This window comes from Saccostrea echinata, unplaced genomic scaffold (genome assembly GCF_033153115.1).
Source record: "Saccostrea echinata isolate AGI-Se365-2 ecotype Australia unplaced genomic scaffold, CSIRO_AGI_Sech_v1 ptg000030l, whole genome shotgun sequence".
Lineage (NCBI taxonomy): Eukaryota > Metazoa > Mollusca > Bivalvia > Ostreida > Ostreidae > Saccostrea > Saccostrea echinata.
The window spans coordinates 11,164,930-11,191,645 of record NW_026889779.1 but is presented as its reverse complement, the minus strand read 5'-3'; the positions used below and the strand labels follow the sequence as shown (position 1 = coordinate 11,191,645).

Here is a 26,716-nt window from a genome sequence, read left to right as displayed (position 1 = left end):
CTATTCTTAATAACAATTTTAAAACAAATAGAATTGATGCGTCTGGAAAAGAACTCATTTAAATTTAATTTACATTTTTATGAAAAGTGTTGTCATGCTCTCTCTCTCTCTCTCTCTCTCTCTCTCTCTCTCTTGGTATAAACTTTTCATTGTGCACAATGTTTGTTCTATTTCTTTAAATGAAATATTCATAGTTCAATAGATATGATAGGCCTCTATATAAAGATTTCGCGATGAATGATGATAAAATGCAAAATGCAGGTCACTGTGACTTACTTTAGGGTCAATATCCCAACATCCATAGTATTAATGCAAAATATATATATATTGAAAATTAAAAGAATTTTTAGTGTTGAATCACCATGTATATGAATTGGTGGGGTCATTCACTCTCCCTGAATATTCAACATGTCTTATCAAAAAAAAAAAAAAATAAATAAATAAAAAATAAACAAGTTTGTCAATCCGAGTCAACGCTTGATTCCCAGGAATCTAGTAACTTGATGTATAAAACCGGAGATCAATTTCTAAAAGGGGGGATACACTTTCTGATACCAAAGTAAAAAAACAAACCTCTGCACGCTCATGAAAAATGCCTTGGGGGACATTGAGAAAATGATATGGTATAAACAACAAATTTTGACGGTAAATATTGAGTTTATCTGCCTGTATTCTATTTTCAACTAAGGCCACTTTTATTCAAGGACAATGAAGTATTGATGAACAAAACTCTGCTGCTTATTTAGACGAGAAAATTACTTGCAGATAAAATATTAAATCAATTGATCTTGGGCCAAATTAAATGCTAAGAATACTTGAAATACTCAGTCTGAGTAATTTAAAGCACTGAATACAGGGACTTTTTAATTAAAACTGTCTGTTCAGTGTGCAGCTTCGAAAATATCAAGATACACAAAAGTATTAATGTTAACAGTTCATATCGTTTCATCTGAGTTTCCTGATCTTGTAAATTTTTAGCATTTTTACGAGTTGTTTAAAAAAAATTAAGATTTTTCTTTAACATAAAAATCCGTAAGGTATGTCTAATCAGTGCAATGTATATAATTTATTTACTCTGTAATTAAAGAAAGTTGGAGAACAGGTGTTCTTAGGGTTTAATTATGTAAGTACAAGTAAATGTATAAACTAATCACAAGACTTACTTACTCGAAAGTTGTAGAGTTGTTTGTCGTACAAGTTAACAAGTAATAAAGATTGGAAAGTGAAAGTACAGACATGGCATCTGTACACATCAACAACGCTGTGATAGAGGTAAGTTTTTTGGGTTTTCTTGCAGAAAAACATTTCAATAGGGGAGATTTTTTAAAAATCCAATCTAATAATTGCACAACACAACGACAAATTATATGTATGAGTTTCAGTCTGAAATGCATTGCCAAATATACCATATGGAACGGTACCCCCATATGGAACACGGGCTCGTTTCGATCTATCCGTCTTCCTACTTTTTGCTCCTACATAATAGATTTTCGTGTTTTGATTCCTCCTCCTTTATAGCGTAGAAGTAGTCATTAAGTAGGAATACTGATGGATGTGACATTCCCCTGCGTAATAAATAGTTGAAGACCAATTTGTAACCATCACTGATCATCTACATGTGTGCATCGTGAGAAGCCAGTACTGGCAGTAGAAAGAATGTTGTAAAAGCCAACCAGTCCAGAAGAAGTAAAAGATGGTTACAAAATTAATTGTTGTTTATTCCAATTATTAACATTATTCAATCATTGCTGTTTGGGGTCAATATGTTAGGGTTAATGTACGAGTAGAGCTCCATTCCTTAAAAGTAATGGAGCCGAGGCCCATTAATTTTAAGGAATGGAGTGCTACGAGTACATTACCCCACTTAAAATCCACTGTTTTAAATGCTTGTAATTATTGTTATTTAATATATAATAAAAAAATATATAAAAGATACACAGTAAATATATATTAAACATATTAGTAGTATTTAATATATATATAGAGAGAGAGAGTAAGGTGAGTAAAGTGTTATAAAGTAATTTAAACTCATCGTTTGTCAACAGATTCGATAGCGTAGTGAGCTGAGTGTCAGGCTATCATGCTGAGAGTACCGGGATCAATTCTCAGCGGTACCTGTATGATTTTTTCTTAATATGAAAATAAACTTTAGTTAATGAAATTTTCTAAGTTCTTTCTTTGGTAGAGGCACAGAAAGGAGAATTTGAACATAGCAAATACTGTTTTCAATGTAATTTGCAACTCTCCATTCCTGAAAATTAACGAAGCGCTCAAACAAAAGAGTCACAAGTAAATTTTAAGGTGAATTAGCTACCTTAGGAGTTAGATAGAATGTTCTAATCATTAAAATGATAATGTCCTACGGACTCGGTTTAAGGGTCTGTCATTGGCCTTAGCCAAACAGTTTGGCTCTTGGGTCAGACAAAACAAATGCTGTCCTCGAACTTAGTCAATAAACTTGTACGCATGCACAGAAAAGTTAAAGAAGTTTACATGGTCTTGAATACTAAAATATAAATGTCTGTAGACCAAAAATTTGTATACAATCTTCAAAAAAAGATAGTTAGTTTTTCCGGCACTTACCGTATATTGTGCAGTCTTTTCTTGCTTTACAGTGCATTTTAGTTGTCATATCTTCTCTGTACTCATAATTTTCATAAATCTTTCGCTTTAATGATACAGATATCTTATAAGATTTTGACTCGTTAATCGTTATGTAACTTTAAACAACAGAGAGGCCTGCTTATATACCTATATATAAAACCTTATACCTGACAAAGAGTTACATTATTTCAGACTTTATCTGTCAACAGTAAAGAGAATGTTCCTTACTTTGGTGTGTTGCTGGGTCAAGAAACAAAGGATGGTTGGCATGTAACAGGGTGCTGCCACCTTAAGGATTCCAGTCCTTTACAGTTCTCAGTCCTGAAGGAATCTGTCTCACAATATCTGTCTGGTGGTAAGTGACTATACAAGTGAATGTCATAGGGTCATGAAAAAAAAAAGAGTGAACTTTAATATCTATCTAAAAATTCTAATACTGTAAAATTATCAAGGACAATTTTAGTAAAATTTTACTTAAGGCAAACATAAAAATATTTTGTCATAGGTCATAAAGTGATTAAAGATGATACCTGGAAGTGGAAAATTTTGAATCAATTATTACTGTATACAGGGAAATTTTCGCCCCCGTTTTATTTTCGCCTGACCCTCAATTGGGCGAATTTAAAACGGGGCGAATTAAAGGAATACAGTATTATTTCTTAAACAAAACTATAACTGGGCAAATTTAAATTGGGGCAAACTTGTTTGCAAGTGTGAAAGGGCGAAAATAACATGGGGCAAAAATAACCCTGTATACAGTATTCAATTTCAATACCTCCCCCAAGGCTTCTAAATATTTTATGTATAAATTTGCACATATACCACTCTAAATGTTTTTTTTTTTTCACAGGATTGCAGATATGTGGAATATTTTTGGAAAATACTTCTCTAAAAGTTGACAAAATTGCCAGTCAAGTCAAAAAATATTCTATAAAACACCAGGTAATATTATTTTGCATTAATAATTTTGCCAAAGGTCTGTTTATTATAGTAGCTGCAGGAGAGTTGTCTTCAAAGGAGATAATGTATAACATGTGAATTATATTTACAGGCCTCTTGTAGATGCCATGAAATATATTGAAATCTAATGTCTCTTTCTGTTACACAGTTCATTATGGTTGACCAAAATTCAATCTAATTAAAATTAGATGTTCCGAATCCGCTACCGCTTCTCAGACGAAACGGTAGCGGATTCGGAACATCTAATTTTAATTAGATTGACCAAAATTAGAAGTATTAAAATATCGAGATTTTAGCTGCAATTTGTCATATTTATGTCTTATTTTTTAAAAATCATGTTTTTTTCTTCTTTTCAAATTTATAGAATGGACTAGTGATATGTGTTAAACTAAACAATGACAGCAATTTGTCAGAAGAAAATATATTCTTGTCATATGATGTAAACAGTATACAGAGACCTACAGTTATTGTTAAAGAAAATGACCCTCCTTTTGTCAAAGTCCGACTGAAATGTTCATTTACACTCTCAGTAAGGATAGATAGTCAAAAAGGTTTGTATTGTGCCTTTTTTTATATACATACATGTCATCCATCATGTCATTTTCTTTAATAGAAATACCGGTAGGTATTCTGAATTTTGATTGCGTATATTTCATCTTTCAAAAGGTTCCCTGAAGAATGAGTTGTTATCTGTGATAGAGAATTTGTGCAATACCATATCATCAGCATCCACCGTATATAGAGTGCAGGGCACTGCTGTGGTTTTTAGCTGTACACAAGTAGTAGGGTTACCAATGGAGGCTGTGTGCTCCAGTTTACTTCAGCTATCCAATGCAGACCAAGATGAATTTGTACAGGGGAAGCAGAAACACTCCAAATCACAATTAGAGGTTCAGTTTCAGTAGCAATTTTACAAATTCTATTGAAATCATGACATAAGGTCTCGTTCAGTTTTTTCTAGTCATTTCTTAAAAGTTATAAAGTTTAATGAAGGAATCTCTTTTTATGAGTGGAGAATTATACATATAGTTTTATTCAATTTTAGGAATTTTTTAATGAGTATTATAAATCTGTTGTATGGAAATATTTTGATTTATTGATTCTGTGAGTTTGAAACTCAGTCACACAGTAATTGACAGTCATATATCATGTTAGTTGACTCTGCAATGCTAAGGATCACTGTATAAGATCTAAAGTACCTGATACATTTTATTGAGTGCTGAATCCTGTTCATTATAAAAAAGATTTGTGTACTACTTTGCTTCCTAAGTTAAGACAAAGCAAACAGGAACAACATAAGGTGTTACTCTTTTCGGCATTGAATACTAACTTTTACTAATTTTCAGTGTCTGTAACAAGAGGAACTTTTTTTCAGGGAACTTTGCTTTGTGATTTGCTGCAGAATGTAACTGTTACTAAGGAGACTTGTGATGTACCTCTTTGTGCCCCAATTATTCAACACAGCTTAGGTACTTATGAAAATATTTCTGCTTCCTTTCTCATTTAACCAGCTTGGAATCGAAGCTGTCTTTGTTAGAAAAAAAAAGTTCTCATTTCAAAATTTATATAGATAATATAAACATTTTGATAAAGTGTAAAATGCTGTTCAATGCTCATTTGAGTTGCTGTGTATCATTGGTACATAATATAAATCATTAAATTAATGCAGTTGAGAAATTTTACATTCAGAGAAATTCAGGGCTGTGACCTTGACACTTCCTATCGATGTGTGCTGTCAGGTGACCCCAGATATGCAGGTGATGACCTTAGGAGAATATATGACAACAGCACTTTGTAATCAGCTCAGAGCAATGCAAGACTGTCTCTTGAAGAACATTGAGGTACGTAACCAAGTGTAAATTTGTATGGTTAAATCTATTATCTAATAAATTTGAAAATTAAGAGGGCAAGCATTTCTTCATTGAACATCCTTTGGAGCTAATTATTTTATTACAGGGTGAGACTCTACCAAAAGTACAACCATTTCATTTCCAACCTTGGAAATCCTCAGCAATTATAACAGTGATCTACCCTGAAGAGAAGTCAGAGGAAAAGTTAGGTATATATTTAATATCAGTACATGTATAAGTTCATGGACTTTCACCTTTACCTGTGTACCTGTTCATCTCCACTTAATCCAAGAATAGAAGTCACATGACTTCCTTCCTTGATTTACTGGGTTATAAAGCCCACTATCTGTTCCTTATTGAGCCTCGGAAATCTAAGTGCCTAATCTGTCTGTTTATTATCCTGTTCATTTGTGTGCAGAGTTTGTAAATTCTTAATTCCTCATAATCTTGATAACATTTCATAAAAAAGACTAGAGAATATACCTACTGGACAGTGTTCGGTTGATGGAGATTTATGGAGTAAAGAGTTGTTATGACTCTGATTACTGGCTTATCAGACCCACGTTGTCTCAACAGTTACAACAGGATATCTTGGTTTTAGTTTTATGTAAATTTAGGTTTTCCGTACACCATTTGTACTTTTTTTTACCTCATCTATTAACTCTTTTTAATGTGTTTTACTTTCAGAAAGCAAACGTCGAGAATTACATTCCTTGTTTTGTCTGTCCCCTTCAAGACCATTGTTCAGAAGAGGAAACGTATACCTCTTCCCAGAGGACATTATGCAATATGGCTATCTCATTAACCCTCATCAATACATCACCACTCAGCCTAGTATGTGTCATACCAGTAATTATCATGAGCATGAGACTTATAAATATACTGTGTAAAGGGTTATTTTTTCCCTTCTATGCCTGAAAACAATGTTGCTAGTCTTAAATTTACCCAAACATAGTTGTGGTTAAGAGATGATGCTGTCCCCTTTTATTGGCCCTGTTTTAAATTCTCCCTCTTGCAACAAGGGCAAAAGGAGCAAAACTAAAATGAGGGCTCAATTTCCTGTATACTGTATTTCTATTCATTTTGCCTTCTTGTATTAAATGTGTCAATGGGGGTGGGGGCTATTTATGTAAACTGTACATGAATCCAAAAAGAGACGTTTTAGTTTGGTTAGATGATAGGTTTTGTCTTCAGGTAGTTTCCTGAGTTTTTCTACTGATCAAGATTGTTAAAAAAAGACAGCTATAGTCACTAATTTTGTGTGAAAAAAATTTATAAATCATAGTAGGCACAAAGAAAGCTTATGCCAAGGGAGTGGTTTCAATATATTTTTGTTGAACTAAATGCCAGCCTTCAGTATTTTACATTTAATTGAGTTATTATAAGAATAAAGACATGATTTATTTTACTGCCTTATGTAAATGCAAGGATACTATTTACGGGTCTTTAGATATTTAGAAATCTTGAAATCTTATATGTATACAGTTGCTTATTCTTCTTCATATATTTTAAAATTTTTGTAATCAAGTAAAATTCTCATTCCGTAAGCTGCACCCCTGTATTTCTACCCCTTGGCGGGGCCCTTGCTAACTGGTCAGTTTTCTAGTTTATGTTAACCCTTGTTTGGTCTGTGGTATTCTCAAGTATTCATTGATTTGGTATATAGTTCTTAATTGTAAGACTTAATTTTTTGTTCTCGCAAAGCAGCACAGAAAAGCTAGCTCTGTCATGGGCACTTTTTTAGTTTGTAAAACTAGCTACTCGGTAGCAAAAAAAGATTTTTTCATACTAAGTGGCCACTATTACTATACCATTAATCTGAATGTGGAAATTATGCATGGGGGTAATTAATGCAAAATGCGCAATAATAAAGATTTTATGTAAATATCTCCAATGCCTTTATACATGTTTGATTCTGTTTTAGCAATACTGTATAAATAGTATAATGGAAATAACCCCACTCATAATGTGCTTAGTACTAATATGCTTACCAGTAATTAACAACACTTGTAAATATCCACGTCTACAGTATTCTTTTTATACGCCCGTCTTAAGACGGGACGTATTATGTTATAGCGTTCATGTCCGTCCGTCCGTCCGTCTGTTAGCTTTTTCGTGTCCGGCTCATAACTTTAATACTATTAGGCCTAGAGTTATCAAACTTTGTCAGCTGATGCATCTTGGGTAGAAGGTGTGTCGTGCATTAAAAGTAGGTCGCTCTGACCTTTAATTCAGATGCTATGGCCAAATATGGAAAAATCCTGTCCGGCTCATAACTAGAAAACTATTGGACTTAGAATCATCAAACTTGGCCAATTTATGCATCTTAGGTAGAAGGTGTGTTGCGACCTATTTCAAGGTCACTGTGACCTTTAATTTAAGTGAAATTTTTTAAAAACTACGTCTTTTAACTTTTAAATCACACCATCCCAAAAAATGTAAGAGTATTGCAGTATCCTTATTAAAACAATGTTAAATCAAGAAAATACTTATTTTTTTCATGATATACTTTGCAGCAATCTATAACAAATGTAATGTTATAAGAGAAATTCCACCTCTCCCCATGGGTGTAATTATCAAGCGACTGGTCAAGGAGAATTTTGATAACAGAAAATTGCATGTCAAATTAGGGAGAAATTAATGAGTTTAGTGTGAGGAGATAACTGGTAGAGCATCTCTGATTAAGCAGATGTTATCTTAATCTCTTGGGAATTGGGCAGAGGAATCAGCCTCTTATTGCTTGTGTCTTATTGCTTTTTTGTTAACTAGCCCCTTAACTTTCAAAATAAATTTGGTATAAAGTAATCAAAACTAATTTGAGTATAATATAATTAAAACTAAATTGATATTTTATAATATAATTAAAACTAATTATACCGGGGGGGGGGGGGGGGGATGTATATTGGATTCAGTGTGTCCATATGAATTGCAGCTTAAAACCAGTCATTAAAATTCAAAAAAATCACAAAGTATTAAAAAAATGCTTTATGGTAGATAGTATCTACAAATCTAAGAGTCATGCAGTAGACTTATTAAAAATGTTGCAACAAGATTATACTTTTTTTTTCATTTTATAAATCTTTGTAACAAATTTAAAAAAAAATATTTGTTTTCAACAGAATGACATAACTATGCATTTTTGTTGTTACTACAAAGCAGAAAGTGCAGATCCATTCGTCCCTTGGGAGTAATGAGTGGACATGCATCCAGTTAAAGATTAATTAATGTGTTCAATGTAGGAAGGCTAGCTGTCTCAATCACTTCTGTTAGAGCATCTCTGATCAAGCAGCTCTTATCTGTATCCTTTGGGAATTAGGCAGAACTGCTGGTCTCTTTCTTAATTGTAGTTGATAGCAAATTATGTCACTTGATGGCACTTTCAAAATTAATTTGGTATAGATTAAGTTGTTAAGACTAATTTGATATTGTTTAATATGATATTTTTATTTAATTTTTTTTTTTTAAATATCAACAAACAGATTTCAGAGCATCATGTCTCACAAATATGAAAGATGGTTGCAATCCATTAAGTTTTACAATCTAATAAAAAAACAATATAATGATTAATATTTTGATGTTTTATTAGGCAGCACTAGCTTAGCTAAATTGTAATTAAATTTCAAAATAAATTTTAATGAATTAAAAAAAATAAAGAATCTGGGGGGGATAAGACAAGTCAATTAATGCCCATGCCTGTTTTGCGGCATAATATTTGATAGGCGTATCATGCTGTGGCGGGGCACTTTATTTGATGATTTATTATAGTGAAGGGTGGACAGCAGTCTTTGGTTCAAGGTCTATACAGCTATCACCATTACATGCAGGATCGCTTTGATGACAACATGTGGGGCTGTGCCTATAGATCTCTCCAAACCCTAGTCTCTTGGTTCCGATTTCAAGGTTACACAGATAAACCTATTCCAACTCACCGAGAGATACAGCAGGTATGCATTCTATTTACAAGTACTTATAGATTGAGTAATATTCTTCATTATGTATAATGAAACAAAATAAGGTGTGTTTATTTTGTTCTTTTTAGGTCACCTGAGTCACTCAGGTGACCTATTGCTATCCGTTTTTGTCCGTCGTCGTGGGTCATGCATCGTGCGATGTGCGTTAACTTTTGAACATTTTCAGCTTCTTCTCTGAAACCGCTCAACCAATTTCAACCAAATTTGGCATATAGCATCTATGGGTGAAGGGGAACAAAAATTGTGAATTTCATGGTCCCTGCCCCCCTGGGGCCTGAGGGGTGGGGCTAAAACCACCAAAAATAATGCAATCTTTAAAAATCTTGTTCTTTACTCCTGTACATCAAGCAGTCAAACTGTTGGCATCATTGTAATAAGCATTGAGCCCTCTACCAAAATTGTGAAATTCATGGCCCCAGGGTCAGGGGTTCTGGCCCCAGGATGGGGCTATATAGATCATATAGTGAAAGTGCATTATTTCTTTGAAAATCTTCTTCTCTGCTCCTGGATATTGAATAAAGTAACTAAGTACATAGTTATGAAGAGCAAGAGTGCCTCTTCCAAAATTGTGAAATTCATGGCCCCAGGGTCAGGGGTTCTGGTGTTAGGGCGGGGCTGTATTGATTATATAGTGAAAATGCATTAATTCTTTGAAAATCTTCTTCTCTGCTCCTGGGTATTAAATAAAGTAACTAAGTACATAGTTATGATGAGCAAGAGTGCCTCTTCCAAAATTGTGAAATTCATGGCCCCAGGGTCAGGGGTTCTGGTGTAAGGGCGGGGCTCTATTGATTATATAATGAAAATGCATTAATTCTTTGAAAATCTTCTTCTCTGCTCCTGAATATTAAATAAAGTACCTAAGTACATAGTTATGATGAGCAAGAGTGCTTCTACCAAAATTTTGAATTTCATGGACCCAGGGTCAGGGGTTCTGGTGTTAGGGCGGGGCTCTATTGATTATATAGTGAAAATGCATTGATTCTTTGAAAATCTTCTTCTCTGCTACTGGAGATTATTTAAACAAACTACATGTAAGTGCATAATTATGATAGGCAAAGATGCCTCTTAAAATTTTTGAATATTTGGCCTCAGTTTTTGGGGTTCTTGAGGGGGGGGGGGGGGGGGGCTCTATTGATTATATACTGAAAAATCATTAATTCTATTAATTAATCATTGATTAACCCTGTCTGCTCCTTAGTGTTGAGCTGATAAATAAATTGCTTAGCTATGATGAAAATGGGAGCTTCGAACAGAATTTTTAAATCTTGTGGTCCTAGGGTCAGGGGTTCTGGCATAACGAGGGGGGGGGGGGGGGGGGGCTTTTGATAATATAGTAGAAAAGTTTAAATTCTTTAAAATCCATAGTTATGATGATGAGGGTAACTCTTCCAAATTTGTAAATTTCTTGACCCTTGGTCTTGGGTTCTGGTGTTAGGGTAAGGCTTTGTTGAATCTGTAGTGAAAATGCATTGTACCTGTGAAATTCTTCTCTGCTTCTGGGCATATCGGAAGCAAACTGAGTAAAAGTTTAAATGATATAAGTAAGCGTATTCCTACCAGATTTTTGAACATCTGGACCATTTGTCTAAGCATTCTGGTCCTGGGCAGGGCTCTATTAATTTGTATTCTACTGAGAGAAGTTATTCCCCTTTTCCATTCACCTTTGATAATTAATCACTGTAAATAATGTATTTGAAAGGTTAATAGAATAAGATAATTATGCAAGAATGTTTATTGTATAATTCAAAAAGTACTTTCTTAGTTTTAATAATCAGGTAGACCTGTAAGTAATAGATAAATAAAAATGAGACAAAAATAACTTATCTTATTAAAAGTTCTTCAAAGACCATAAGAGAGGTCAATGCTAGAGGTTTTAATATGGGTTTAAAAATAGTACAGAAGCACTAATAGTTTGTTAATAGTCTGCATGGTGATAGTGTTAAGTGGGGGACAGATTGAACTTAATTTATGAGTTGATACTGAATACTAGACTAATTATTTTGTTGATCCTGATCTTCCTACTTCTCTTGCTTTAGGGCAACAAAGCTTCATCTATCAGTGTATTTAACTTCTAAATTGTTGTATTATACTCAGGTGACCGTTAAGGCCCTTGGGCCTCTTGTTTTATAATTTATTTTATTTAAATATCAGGCATTAGTTGATGTGGGGGATAAGGAGCCAAAGTTTGTGGGATCTCGGCAATGGATTGGTTCTATGGAGGTCAGCTACTGTCTTGACCATTTAATTGGGGTCAGTATCTAGTTTCTCATTCTGATCAAGAAATTTGCACTTTTTATCTAACTCTGCAGTAATTATTGAACATTGGGTATTGTTTTTTTAGAATGTGAAGTATAGAATGCATGAGTATGGGTAGAATACTTTTCACAGAAACTTTCACTGGAGCTCAGTCTGTATAGAGCTTGCTCTGAAGTAAGAAGGTTGTGGGTTCATGCCCTGGCTGTGACAAATCTAAGTCTTTAAAAAATAGATGGTAGCTGTTTCTTGGCTTAGCCTTCAGTACCATTGAAGTGGAAGTTGTGGGACTTTTGGATGGGACCTTAAAAACTGAAGCCCCATATCACACAGCTGGCACTGGCATGCTAAAGAACCTTCACTGCTCAATGGCCCTGAGTGTCAAGTGAAGATCTACAGTTGAAGCCGTAAACCAGTATCTGGTGAAATCTCATATGAGTGAAAAAAATCTCACAAGAGACGTACATTTGTAAAACCACAATCAATGAATTGATCAAACCTTTCAAAGAAATTAATTTAGGAATCAGTAGAATTAAAACAGGTATCATGCAAAAAGAAAAAGAAAACTTGGTCCTGCAGCAAGTGTTATCTTTATTTCAGAAGGATGTCCCTTTTAGCCATTGAAGTCTACAATATACATGATAAAAAAATCACATTCTTGAAACCTTTGATAGCCAACATAGTCATATAACACATTTTATCTCAATGTAGTGTCAAAATTAATGAAAGTTTTTTTAAGAAATTATTTTTGTTATACATCAACCATATTTATCTACATTACCTAATCAAAATATGCAAAATGCTTATGTTAATATTCAGTCAATGTTACTTAAATATTTTCTTCAGGTTACATCTCGCATTGTCTTTGTTAGTGAGGGAAGTGAACTAGCAACGAAGGGGAGAGAATTGGCACAGCACTTCCAGGTTCAGGGAACTCCTATAATGATAGGTATGCGTTTTTCTCTGTACAATATAATACATGTACTGATACACAAGTACATGTACCGGTACCAGTAATACCAGTAAATATTGAAAAGATACTTTCTCCCAGTGTGTGGTTGTATCAATCTTAACAAGTTTATTGCAGTCATCAGGTAGCTTCTGAATAGTATCGCAGTCATCAGTTACATGTATCTCCTGATTAGTGTCATTCCAATAACAGCGTGTCAGTTCCCTACATCAAGCGTGCTAAAATTTCATAAATTGATTACCATAAATTCTCATCGATTCAATGGATGTTTGGTTCTATGAAATGCATAATTGCATATGAAACACAGAACCCAACAATACTACTGATAAAACTGACCAATCACATTGAATGGTTGTTTACAAGGACGGCATTTGTACATAGTAAGCCGCAACACATGATCAGTCAAGACGTCATATTGTGAATTGACCAGGTGGAGGTAATATAAGAAAATTTACAAGAAACGCTGTTTCTAGTATATAGGTGCTCATTTGCATTTAAAGCTAAAACTGGTTATTTGATATATTTTAATTGATGTTCTCCATATCCAATTAAAGAAACACTAATTACTTTGAAGTATTTATCAAAATTATAGTAATAAATCTAAATCTTTAGAAGGTTCTTTCCTCCTATATAATGTTTAAAGGGAAAAACATGCAGGAGTTCACTATATCAGTTACAATGAGACATTTGATATAAAATAGGTTTTGACTGACCTCTTGTAAGTGTTGTTTACAGCATACTCATACACAATCATTCAATATGATTTGTCTGCACTGTTAGTGGTATTGCTAGGATTTCTGTTTCATATGCAAAATAGTATTCATTTCATGTCAATGAGTAATATGAAAATCGATTGATGAAGTTTTTTCATGCTCAATCAAGTGAACTGACATGCTGTTATTGGAATGATTATTGAATAAAGGGCATTGAAAGAATCCTACCTGACAAGTTTTGAAGTTTTTGATGTTTTACAGGTGGAGGAGTATTGGCACACACAATTCTAGGTGTAGACTTTAATGAGGTGACAGGGGATGTCAAATTCCTAATACTTGACCCTCACTACACTGGAGCAGAGGATTTAAAAGTCATTTTGGACAAGGTAAACAGCTGAAAATTGTAACATATGTATACCCAGTAAATTAATGGATGAATAGAACTTGAGCAAAAGTATAAATCTGGTATATATGAAGTGTACTGATGTCATTTTTATACCCCCGTAATGGAAGATTCAAATAGTTTTTGGTCTGTCCATCTGTTTGTGTTCGCAAAAACTTTTAACCATGCTCATAACTTTGAAATGGTTGGTGCCTAATATATTTCACATGTGTATCCTTGTGACCTTTCTTTTTGAGAACCAACATATATGACCTTTTGACCTTGTAGTTTGACCTACTTTTGCAAAATTTTACCAAACTAACCTTGGCAATAACTTTTGAATGGTTGCTGCTAGGGCTGTTATATTTTATATGTGTTTTCCATGACAAGACCTTTCTTTGGGTACCCACAATTTTTATGTTTCTACCTTGACCTTGGAGTTTGACCTACTGATGAAAAACTTTAACCTTGCCTATAACCTTTGAATGGTTGGTGCAAGGCCTTTCATATTTCGAATGTGTGTTTCTTGTGAAAAGACCTTTCTTTGGTTATCAACATTTTTGAACCCATGACCCTGGAGTTGACCTACATTTGAAAAACTTTTAACCCTGCCTATAAATTTTGAACGGTTAGTGCTAGGGCTTTCACATTTCACTTGTGCAATCCTTGTGACAAGACCTTTCTTTGAGTACCAATATTTTTTACCTAATGACCCTGACCTTGGAGTAAGAAAATTTTAGCCCTGGATGATTGGTGATATGGGCTTTTATATTTGGCATGTATATTCCTTATGAGAAGACCTTTATTTGGGTACTAATATTTTAGACCTCTTGACCTTTGAGTTTGACCTACATTTAAAAAACTTTAAACCTTGGCTTTGAGCTCTGATACAAGGCCATCAATGTTTTACAAACATGTCTTTTTGTTCTTCTGTAAAAAAAAAAAAATAGCTGTTGCAGTAAAGAACATATTTCAATATCTAGAAATTTTTATTTGCAATAATTTTTTAGCAAAAGAATTTTGTAAACCAAGTTTTCTGCTGATTTTATCAGGGCTGGTGTGGTTGGAAAGGGATGGATTTCTGGGACAAGACAGCTCATTACAACATGTGTCTACCTCAAAGGCCCAAGGTTATCTAAAACAATGAAACATATCAAACAAGTAATTCAAAAATACATGTAGCCAACTTTGTTGACCAAGCTGAACACAGCCCATACTTTTCAATGGATTGCTAAAAGGAACAGGGAACCAAGAAAGTTTACAAATTGTGTATTAAAGTATTGAACTTCTTAAGTATGGAACTTCTACCATTGTGTGTTGTTTTCTATTACACATATGTTTTTCCAAGCCAGAGAGGTTGGATTTTCACTCAAAAATTAGGAACAAACACTCTGCAATTTTAACTGGATTGGAAGCAGTGAATAAGAACATTTGTACGGACAAGTGAACTGTTTATTATTCCAGAAATAATGGTGCAATGATTTTAATTCATTATTTTAAAAAATAAACAATAAACAAAGATGAGTCACTAGAATCAGAAATTATTCTGGCATTTGTTAACTGTTGTAGTATCATACAATTTGTGAATGGGCAGCATATTAAAGCTGAACACAACTTGTAAATAGATGTACGCCATATTCTATTATACTATCTACGATATCAGCACCGGAGTATACCCTTCGCATTCGTTACACCTGACTGCTATATTGTCACAGGTATCGGCGTGGAGTGGTGACACGTGGTTATCTTGCGTTACCTTTGTTTACATTTTAGTGCCATTAGGTGTATTTGTATTTGTTTGTACACTGCACTGCCCTGTGCAACTGTTGTACGTTTCTTCGGTATCTTACTCTCCCTGCATTAGAAGAAGTACAACGAGTGTTGTGTAGCATGTGTCCGTCTACACCGGTGACGACTGATTACACTGAACAGTGACTAAGTGAGCAGCTTTATATAGGGCCTTTAGATATAGTGAGTGAATAATTGAATATGGCTGACAAATTCCTTTTACGAAAGCATATTCAGCTTTAATGATCTATTGAGAGGACATTCAATGTTTTGTAGTTGGCTATGGAAATTTATTTCATGAGTAAGACGGGATTTTTTTATATGTTCAAGAATGCGAAGCCAACATCACAAGTAAAATAAATCCAATATGCATCTACAAAACATTGACTTTCTTGTTTATTACATTTTCTTTCATTTTCCCTTTGCCTATGTCTATTAGCAACATATTGTCATAGGTTGTGATGTCATAGTTGAGCTTAGTGTTTGTGAGATTGAGAACATTGTAAAAAACATTTTCAACAACATGTTTGGAGAAACTTTGGCAGTTTATAGTCACTGTCAAGATAGTTTACTTACTCTATCTTAAAACAGACCTGTAAGGGAGTATTTTTACAACACTCTTCATGAATGGAATGGAAGGAAAATTGAGAGTTTTGCTGCACTTCTGATATTCTTTCACACTGTGACAGAATATCATTTTGATATTTTTTCACACCATGAAAAAATATCACTTTTATTCAATATTGTGACAAAATATCACTTTTATTCAATATTGTGACAAAATATCACTTTTATTCAATGCCATGACAAAATATCACTTTTGTTTAATTAATAAATTACAGTATTTCACTGTTGAAAATATAATAAATCTGTATATTGTGTAACTAAATACAATATGGAGGTAAAATATCAACTTTTATGAACTTTAACACAAAATGTAGAACACCTCAAAAAATTAACTTCAACTTGTCTGCTCTTTGATTTAAGTAGATGTGTTTCAATTCTTCAAGTTTATCACCAAACATGATTGAGTTTTATGTATTAGGTAATTTAGGCAATAAAACGTGTGATGTATGAGGCACTTGTACATTTTTTTTTTTACACATGCATATTAATTTTTTTTTTTTCAAATGGTCAAGAAAGAGCAGGAACATAATTATAGTCATTTTAATATACAATGTACATGTACAAGCAACTCCTTGTAGAATCATGCACAAACTCTCTTTAAAATTTATTTCATTTCCACTCGTTTGAAGTCATTCATAAAGCATGCAAATGATGTGAATTCTGATTGGCTAATATGTCATTTACAAAGAAATTCATGTACTTAAGAATTTGAAGTCTAGCTATGTGTCCCAACCAAGTCTGTCAATATGCCTTTAGACAGGGTTAAACTTAAATTTTTATCACTTTCAACAAAAGGTATCCAAACCAAATTTCAGCTATATCATGAATCTGTGGTTACCGATTTGATTGTGCCCAAATAGGATAACTTTGTCTCTTGGGTGACTTTTGCTATCACTGTCTTCCAGAGCTTTCAAGTTCAAATGAAGTATGTTATTATATAAAATTCCTTTGAGAGAATTCCTAAATCACATCTTGAGATACCAACTGATGATTATTAGTAAAGTTGAACTTTGGTATCTCGAACACAGATATCTCAAATACCATGTCAAAGTGATCTGGAAGTCCCAACCACTTATTCTTTAAGTGATATCTTGAATTCTCGGATATCTCTCAGTTTTTTCTGCATCCCATCGAGTTTGAGATGCAGAAATGTAGCTCTCTGGTTGAGAAAATTCAGACAGAAAACGTGTGTCCGAATTTTCTTGACCAGCGAGCTACAGTTCTGCAGCTAGAGACATGTCCGAGTGAAAAGTATCAAGACATACATGCCTAAAGAAAAAATGCATGGATGAAAAGTATCACATCACCTTCATCGATTATGCATGTTCAAAACCCATATACATTCTCAATGTTTACTTTTTCATTTTCAGCTTCTCTAACTATTGAATCAATTTTCACATAATTCTTGGGGTGGATTTTCTCTATGTTTACAAAACTGAGGCCTTGGGCTGGACCAGTGGATTAACAACATGGACCTGGGGACCCTTGTTTGAATAAATACTTCATTAAAAAGCTTCCATAATTTTTTTTCAAATTAATATCAAGCATTTTCGGATATTCTTTTCAATAGCTATACCTACAAAAAGTTTACTCCATTATTTCCCATTGATAAGAGACAATGCTACTTTTAGACAAATTTAATTGACATTTGAACAGAAGTACTTCAAAATTTAAGAAATGTTGAAAAAAGTTTCTGCAAGTGAATTCTAGACCTTTATTTTTACGTTATAGTACGTGCATTTGCATTCATATATAGTACCAGTTGTAAACATGGCACCAAAAATCTTCCAATACAGTATTTAGTTCTTTTAGCTTTGTAGTATATTTACTTGAAACAAATAGGAGAAATACTGATATGACTGAAAATAAAGTAATATATTTCAAGTTATCAGTGCAACTTTGTCTTAAATAAAATTATATTACTGGTACTTCTTTAAAAATGGCACTTTTATCAATCATTGAAAATTGATGTTTTACATATGAAAAGCACTTTAGAGACACATTAGAGAAATACTGATTGGCTTTAGATACTGAAATGACTAACAGCCTCCATAAGGGTACACCAGCAAAATGTCCCAGACCCAATCATAATCTGCTTCATTGATCTAAAGTACATGTACATGAACGGCCACATGTACAAGAAATAAATGTGCAGGAGATTGCATCCTAGGTAAAGAAGTACATAACACAATATCACTGTTCTTCAAATATATTTCATCTTTATGACTTAACAACAAACTTTGATCTACACATAAAAATGCACCTGTAGGGTACACACAAGTGCAGCAAGAACACTTGATGCTCAGTACAATCAATCTCAACAATACATTGTATTCAAGTTACTTTCCTTGACAGTAAAAAATCTATGAGATGGCCAAACATACAATTTAATGTCAGACAATGATAGTATTGTCTTAATAGACACATGAAAGACATCTTACGAGCAAACACAGATTTTCTAGGTATCACGATTAAGTAGCAGTATACATTTCAAACTTACAAACCAAGATTTTTGAAAACTACAGATATTCAGAAACAATGGTTATACATGTAATTGGCCTTTCATATAAAATAAAATTCAGTGATAGAATACATGTATGCTAGAAATTTTCATTAAAATGTTATCAAAAGAATATATAGTTAATGTCTCCCAGTTATTTTAAAAATCAATTTTTCACTTGAAATTCAGCTGGATATCAAACTCCAATTTTACATACTTCTCATTCTACCCCATTAACACTTGAAGTTTGCTTTTTTGAACAATATCATGTAACAAAATACAAAGCTAAAACATAAAGGTTTTGGTATTCTGTGAACACGCACACAATATTCATTCAATATCACCATGATAAATCCAGCTTTCCTCAACCACAACCTTTACTCTTTTTTCATATTCACGACGATTTTCTTTATATAACTGGGCTGCTACATTATTTGCGGGACTGTTTGGGTTAGGTTCATCCAGTAAGGACTGAAAAATCCAGAGCAAATCATAACATTGAAAACAAAAACAATGCATAAAGTAGGAATCATCCTGCAAGCTAGCAACATGCATGAAAAATACAACTACTTCAAAAACATTAAATATTATGAAACAAAGAAATTTACTTCCAATGAAAAAGTCCCAAATTCAAATTAAATCAGTGCATAAATTAGTAGCACAGAAAGCATTTCACACAGATGACAATAAACTTCCTTGCCATCCAAAAATGTTCATCAATAAAAAATGCACAAGTCTCGGATATTAAAAGTTAAAATGTTGCAGGATGTGTTTGGTATGATAATGATGATGAGGGGAAAAAGCTAGCAATAAACAACCCAACAATATTTGAAATATATATACCGACAGTATACAAATCTTCCTAAAAATGAGATTTACAGTCCTGAATTCAATTACTGACATGATCTGTGTAAATATAAATAAAAAGTACAATTGACAAGATATTACAAGAAATAATTTTCACACAAGTATGGATGCAAATGTAAGGTAAAGAATCGGTGTTTGCTAAGACTTCATCTCCTCATCTTCATCATCAACCCCATCATCGTCATTTTCATCATCATCATCGGAATCATCTTTCCAGCTCTCCTGTACAATGCACTGAACTTTTTTCTCATACTCTCGCCTATTTTCCCTATATAACTGAGCCGCCTCATTATTAGCAGGGCTATTGGGATTTGGGTCATGAAGAAGAGACTACAAACAGAATGGCATTTTTCAGCTACCTTTTGAGCTAGCATTTTTTAAAACAAAGAAGTCTCCAAACAAAGATTACTACATGTATAAACAAGATAATTTTTTATTACAGACTTCCAAATTTTGTAGTTTTTCTTCTAATTATATATCCTGCAATGTTTTATGCAAATTTTACTTATAATTTTTGTTAAAAAATAACTTGTTCATAAACCACAGAAAATGGTTTACATATTCATATGCCATTAAAGATTCAACTCTGAAAAAATAAATTCCTAAGCTTATATACTTACTTGAATAGAAGTTAAAATAGCAGAAGCATCATATGTGGGACTCCATCGATTTTGTAATATATCTAGACATATACTTCCATCTGCATAAACTAAAATGTAAAGACAATACAGTTTATATATATGACTAATGTAAATCTTTCCCAGATCTTTGTTTATGCAGAGATATTCTATATATAAAACTGATAAAAACCACCTTTAGTCAATAATTGATATATCACACAGAATGTGAAGCACAATTTAAATTCCACTGGACATTATTGATACATGAATTTATTCTCCGTTTTCATTTGAACAAGACCAAGAATTTTAAATTGTGTACTTACCATTAGGATGAAACATTTTTGAAACAAATCGCACTGTTGGGGGTTTATTTGGATATTCTTCTGTAAATTCTATTGTTAATTTGAAAGTGCCATCTTCAAATGGGGTATCATGTGGTCTACAAAACAAAACAAAAAAACTTCAATATAACCACAGAGAAAAAAAAGCATGCCCTCAGTTTTTTATACAAGTATTTACCATCTCTTACCATTTAAGATTTAGTTATATCAATACAATGAGAAAGAATGCTGTTAATTTTGTGTACATTAGTCACCTATAAATTACCCCCCCCCCCCCCCTTAAAAATCAACATGCAGTCATACAAATTCAGAAAAAACTCATTTTTCATTCAACTTATATTGGAAAAATGCCTTTAATTTAGAGGAAATTACTATGAGAACATCAAAATTAGGACAATGTACTTTTACAGAATGATTTCTGTGGTTTCTCCAATTACCCAATCATGACAAAGAACACACTGTGGGTTTGACTGGTTGAGAGGAGCTTCTTACTCCTCCTTGGCACCTAATCCCACCTCCCGATTTTTTTTTTATAGGACTGTGTTTGCTTTGCTTACAATTTGTATTGTTTCAATGGCCTTTTGAGCATGACTACTGTTCATCTTCCTCATTAATTTAGATTTGTTGACTCTAATAATCAAACACTGTCTAAGAAAAAAGCCCTCTTCTAACACTGTTTTGATCTAACCACCATTTCATGGGTTTGGACTTAACAAACGTTTTGTTTGATGACTACATTAACACCACCCCAGAAACTCAATACTTTAATCTAAGTTGCAATAGTCACCCAATCTTTCAACAATGTATTAAATTTTACTTCAATGGGTATGTCAAAGAAGTCTGCCACCTATATGGTGATTTAGGCAGTGTATTGCACAAAAAATTGATATCACATTTGAAAAAGCAAGCATTTTATTATGCAATATATCATACAGTGGGTTTCTTTAGGGCATGTAAAATTTGGCATTTTACTTCCTCAAAGGTATGCCATTAATTTTGATAGAACTTTTTTGTGGACAAAGAGTTCCATATTGTTGCAAACGAGAGGAAGTTTTTCTTTCAGTAAAATAAGTAATTACAGATTTAGGCAAGAGTCTGAGTAAAAACCAGAACAGGATAAAAGCTACAGTATTTAATAACAGACAGATCAATGGGGTTTTTTTTTTTTTTTTTTTGCATTTAGCACCTATATATGCAAATGTGCAAATTTAGCAAATAAAATTTTAGCGGGCTACTAAAACAAAACGTACTACAATTACCATCTGTGTAGTGAGGCAAAAATACATTTCTGACCAATACTGAATAGACATTTATTTGGTTAATTTAGTTTGTTGTGGATCCTTAGATTTTATTGTGGGTCAGTAAAACTGTCACTGTCAGTGACCTATATGGCTCTCCCAAAAAGGGATGTTCCACCTGAAAGTTATACTATGTTCATATACCAACCTTATGATATTTTCACTACGTTTGATTTTCAGTGGATTTTTTGTACCCAACAAACCATAAGAAAAGCTCAAAAGGCGCACTATGATGATAATTATGTGAATTTTTACCCAAATATCACAGCATTCCATAGCATAATATTATTTTCTGTCGGGGCACCACTAACACCAGCAGGAGGATCTTCTTGAAGTCTTAAATAAAATATAGAAAAAATATATTAGTGACGCATATTAATAGCATCAGAGGCCATCTTGGAAAATGTTCAGTAAGGAAGTCAAAACACTACCAATATGTCCCAATATACCTCTTAAAATCTCTCATTAATCGTCGTCTGGCAGGTGTAGTCATATTCTTAATAATCAGACAAAATTAAGTTTATCACAGTTAGGAAATTGGAGCACTTTTGATGTATAATTTTCGCCACAATCTTTGTTGTGGCTGGGATTTTTTTTCTCTATGACGTTCACATCCGGGCTACCCTTGCCTTTCGGAATTTTTCACGATGTTCGGAATATCTCGGATTTATCCATTCGGTATATTCGCCCCCAATCTGATTGGACCAAAACAACATTTTCTTTCATAACCTAAACATTCTCTTCTATTGATTTTATCACTACTAAGAAACAAATATATTAAAAATATTGCACAAGAGTAAAACATTAGTTTGTAGCTTTACATGTGCCTTCAATATAGACATTATCATATAATTTTAATATTTATAAATGCCTTAGCTTTTACCTTTAGACCTCACAACAAATTGCAATTGTAACTAAAACATTTTATATGTCATAATTCTAAGATTAAATATTTTCAAATTCAGAAGCTGAGAAATTTCACAATTTTTTTTAAACAAGAGGCCCATAGAACTCAACGCTAACCCGAGTCACCATTGATAACTGCTATAATATGATACTCTGTATTTCTCACAAAACATGGGCCAAGAAATCAACAATAGAGGGGGGTTCATGCACGAATTATTCAAAATCACACTTTAGTCCTTAATACTTTTAACATTCCAGTCAATGAAAGTGAATTCGATCTACCCTACTTATACTGGATACTGGATGCCCTGCTCACAAAATTATATTATTTTTTTTTATCTTTATTTATTTATTTATTTACTTTAATTTATAATTATTATATTTAGATCGACTATGATCGCCGTTTGTTAACTTCATGTATATCATTTCAAATGATGAAAAATATTATAGGACAACTTATATTGGAATAAAAAGAAAATAAAGTTTTTTAAAAAGTTAATTATTTCGGCACGGGAACTCTTTAGAAGGAAGTCCTACCAAATTTTAGTCGGCATCGGTTTCATTTCAATCATCCCTGAATTGTGCAACTTCATGCGTGTTTTAGATGTGTATTTTGTGTACAAAATTGTATGAGATAATTTTCACAATGAAATTGCACAATATGATTACCCATTTTTATACTGACTTCGTAAAATATTACTGATAGTTGTTGTAAGAGAAAAAGGTCTCGAGCCCATGTATTGCTAAAATTGCTGCTTGAAATGGAATACATGTTTACTAAAAATGCTAAAGATTAGTATTACGCTATACCCTAATAAAAGTAATGATTTTGGAAAAGTTCACTGGAAAATGTCGCAGAGCCTTGTTTTCCTTTTAAACACATTTTAATACACATTATCTAAAATATTACTGAATCATACATGCAACACAAATTAAATATGCTTTAAAAAAAGAACGAGCGTTTATTTACCATCGCAATGGCAAACCTATAGCCTCTTACAAAGAGAGAGAGAGAGAGAGATCTTGAAGGGACAACTCAACAAGCTTCTTGGTGTCAGGTTTTTTCGATACAACAAATTTTTTAGTTGTAATTAATTTTCGGAACAAAGTTATTGGCGAAGTTAAGCAAAATTTTAAGTGCAAATAAAGATTTCATTTTGTTGCAAAGTGGTAACATAAATATATAGACCGGCTACGATTCGAACGCATCCCAGATACCGCACAGGTCTTTCCTATTCAGGGTTATATGATTATTGGAAGAATTTATTCAAAGCATGACTCCTGGGGTATGGGTGGGGTCACTTGGCGATTAAAGTTTTACATGGGAATATTAATTTATTGGAAAAATCTTTTTTCTCACGAACAGCATAGCCATGATCAGTCATATTTTTTCAATTTATTGACAAAAACCAGATGTGGCTCAAGCCATACATATTACACTATACAAATAAAGTCACATAGATTTTCTTATGTTAAAGTTACAAATATTTCTTGGTGATTTCACATCTGCTGTATTAAGGATTTTATAGGATATACAAAATTATACATGTATTGTTAAAAAGAGTACAATATTCACTTCGCAGAGTGTTACAAAGAGGACATACATGTTCATCTTCAACAACAGTATGACAGTTAGTACAGTATCTTTCATCCCTTGGAATACATGTAATTGGATTACAATGTCTGCCATCTGTCTGTAATTTGTGGGCACTTGAGTAAAGAAAGAAAAGGAAAAATTTAAAAACGGTTGAGTTTACAGTTTGTTTAGATTTTGTGAACTTATTAATTGGCTGTAGAATGACAATTTTCCATTACCTTTTTCTTTGATAGATTCAATCCCTCTGACAACTACTATATTCTCGAAACCTTTTTAGAAATTATTTTCAAAATCATTTATAGACACTGTATTAGCTTTTGAATCTAGAACATCGTCAAGTATTCTTTGTATACAATTTTGCCAACAAGTTTTTCCATTTCCTGAAAGTTTTCCCTCTGCTAAATATGCATGTTTTAAAAGCAAGTTTGAGTTCTCCTGATTTGAAACAATTTTCTGTAAACTGTAATAATTTTCCTATTATAATTTGAATTTATATACATGTATTCTGAACATAATGTGAAAAGCACCAAACTCTACTCTTAAACTGCTAAATTAAAAGATTTATTATGAACATCTAAATTGTTTTTCCAAAGAAATTTTGATTTTTTTTTCTAATGGAGTTTTGCCAGTCTTTTGTCGTTTGTTTAAAATCACTTTTCTAAAGGAGATGGGCGAACATAGCGTGCAGAAAGCCTATAGCTTCAGATATACAAAAATCATGTTCAATTAGTGAATTTAGTATTTAGAGTAGAGTTCTCATTATTGATATTTATGAAATTATGATAAACAAAACTTTTCTGAGGAAAATTTTCTCGGCAAAATTTATTTTTTTATTTTAAAAAATAATGTGGTATTCGTGGGGTTCGAACCCTGGCAATAAAAACCCTGAGTATCATTTTCTTTCGAGACTAGCACGCTAACCACAAGACTACACAAGTCCTGATGAAGATTGGCATTTAAATCGTGTTTGTGATATGACCCTTGACTCAATGGACTTCAAGTATTTCTCGAAAAGATGCGATTCAATGTTATGTCATAAAAGTATATTTTTAAGGTATAGTGGGTCATTGCTCCATATTTTTGGTGACCAAAAAATGTATATTTTTATGCAAACTTTGAGGATTAACTTTCAAAAAAGTGGAGCGAAGACCCACACATATCGAAAAATTATGTTATATTACGAGAAAATGGCTCTTTTTGCCCGCTTTAGTGTGTATATAATATTTCATAGGCAAATAATTTCAATCTTTGAGGGATTTTTGCAAATTGTAGAGATTTTACATAAAGTATATTTTAATGTTAGACGAAATATCAAGGAAAATTTTGATATAATTGACATTTAATTTTTCATCTTCATGTTTGTCACACTATAGGCTTTCTGCACGCTATGTTCGCCCATCTCCTTTCCGAAGCAAAAGTCAAAATTGGTACAATGCATGATTCTTGTATCTGAAATTTATCCATTCCAATGAGGCTGAGATTATTTAGTACCTCTGACTTGATTGTAAAATATGCCTTCCTTACTCTACCTGCTAAATTCTCAAATGCATATTTCAATTTACCATATTGTTTTTTAGGACAACACCAAAATAATTATACTCATTAACAAAATTAATTATAACATTTTCTTTATACCTCATTGTTTTACAATTCAATTTTTTTTAAGTTCTTTCTAGAAAATACCATAGCATTAATTACGATTAGTTTTAAATTTTAACTTCCAGTCACAACAGTATCTTTCCAATGACTCAAGACAATACAGTAGCTCATCTGCTGATTCTGATGTAATAAATCATCTGAAAAAAATATTTAGAAGGAAGTGTCCTCAAATAGTGTAGATTCAAGTTTTTTTAAATCCTGAACCCCACCCCCTGAAGATAGGGTGGGGTCACAAAGGGCAATTAAAGTTTTACATAGGAATATACATCAAAGGAAAATTCTTTTTCCCAGGAACAGCGAAGCCATGATTAGTCATATTAATAGGTAAGCATTTGCAGGTATTGAAGATTCAAGTTTGTTCAAATCATGACCCCTGGGGATTGGGTGGGGCCACAATGGGCATAGGAATAAATAGGAAAAATCCTTTTAAAACATTCTCTCAAGGGCAGCAATTAGCCATAATTTGTCAATAGTTATATGGAAGCATCCTCATGTAATGTAGATTCAAGTTTGTTCAAATCATGACCCCTTGGGTAAGGTGGGGCCACAATATGAATTATAGGGGAAAAAATCTGCTGCTGAAGATCAGAAAGGCCCTAGTTACTGGGGTAAGTGTTGTGGCCAATGGGCCTCTTGTTTCCCCATATTATTTGCAATATGGGGAATCTTTATGGAACGCCATAGCTGCCTTATGTGGTTATTTCATGAGAAGATGGTGCTTTATTATGTTATGCTGTGGTTATTTCATGTGAAGATGGTGCTTAATTATGTTATGCTGTGGTTGTTTCATGTGAAGGTGGTGCTTTA

General features: G+C 33.0%; 2 protein-coding genes across 4 annotated transcripts; one reads left to right on the top strand and one right to left on the bottom strand.

Moving 5' to 3' along the window:
- Positions 1 to 1,224: 1,224 nt before the first annotated feature.
- LOC133197290 (ufm1-specific protease 2-like) lies at positions 1,225 to 15,011 on the top strand. 2 transcript variants are annotated; one of them, XM_061333252.1, is made up of 14 exons: positions 1,225 to 1,272; positions 2,797 to 2,959; positions 3,455 to 3,546; positions 3,929 to 4,115; positions 4,231 to 4,454; positions 4,940 to 5,033; positions 5,254 to 5,405; positions 5,521 to 5,623; positions 6,102 to 6,248; positions 9,180 to 9,358; positions 11,540 to 11,638; positions 12,488 to 12,590; positions 13,586 to 13,710; positions 14,759 to 15,011. In XM_061333252.1, exons 1-14 carry the CDS (start codon positions 1,237 to 1,239, stop codon positions 14,843 to 14,845), a joined length of 1,791 nt encoding a protein of 596 aa, XP_061189236.1. In that variant the 5' UTR covers positions 1,225 to 1,236; the 3' UTR covers positions 14,846 to 15,011. The 2 variants fall into 2 exon arrangements, with proteins under 2 accessions (XP_061189236.1, XP_061189235.1); XM_061333251.1 differs by having other exon boundaries at positions 3,929 to 4,124.
- Positions 15,012 to 18,314: 3,303 nt separating this feature from the next.
- Positions 18,315 to 22,373, bottom strand: LOC133197298 (ubiquitin-conjugating enzyme E2-17 kDa). 2 transcript variants are annotated; one of them, XM_061333259.1, is made up of 5 exons: positions 22,197 to 22,373; positions 22,003 to 22,083; positions 20,432 to 20,547; positions 20,109 to 20,197; positions 18,315 to 19,092 (listed from the first exon to the last, which is right to left on the bottom strand). In XM_061333259.1, exons 1-5 carry the CDS (start codon positions 22,238 to 22,240, stop codon positions 18,952 to 18,954), a joined length of 471 nt encoding a protein of 156 aa, XP_061189243.1. In that variant the 5' UTR covers positions 22,241 to 22,373; the 3' UTR covers positions 18,315 to 18,951. The 2 variants fall into 2 exon arrangements, with proteins under 2 accessions (XP_061189243.1, XP_061189242.1); XM_061333258.1 differs by having other exon boundaries at positions 19,044 to 19,818.
- Positions 22,374 to 26,716: the final 4,343 nt, after the last annotated feature.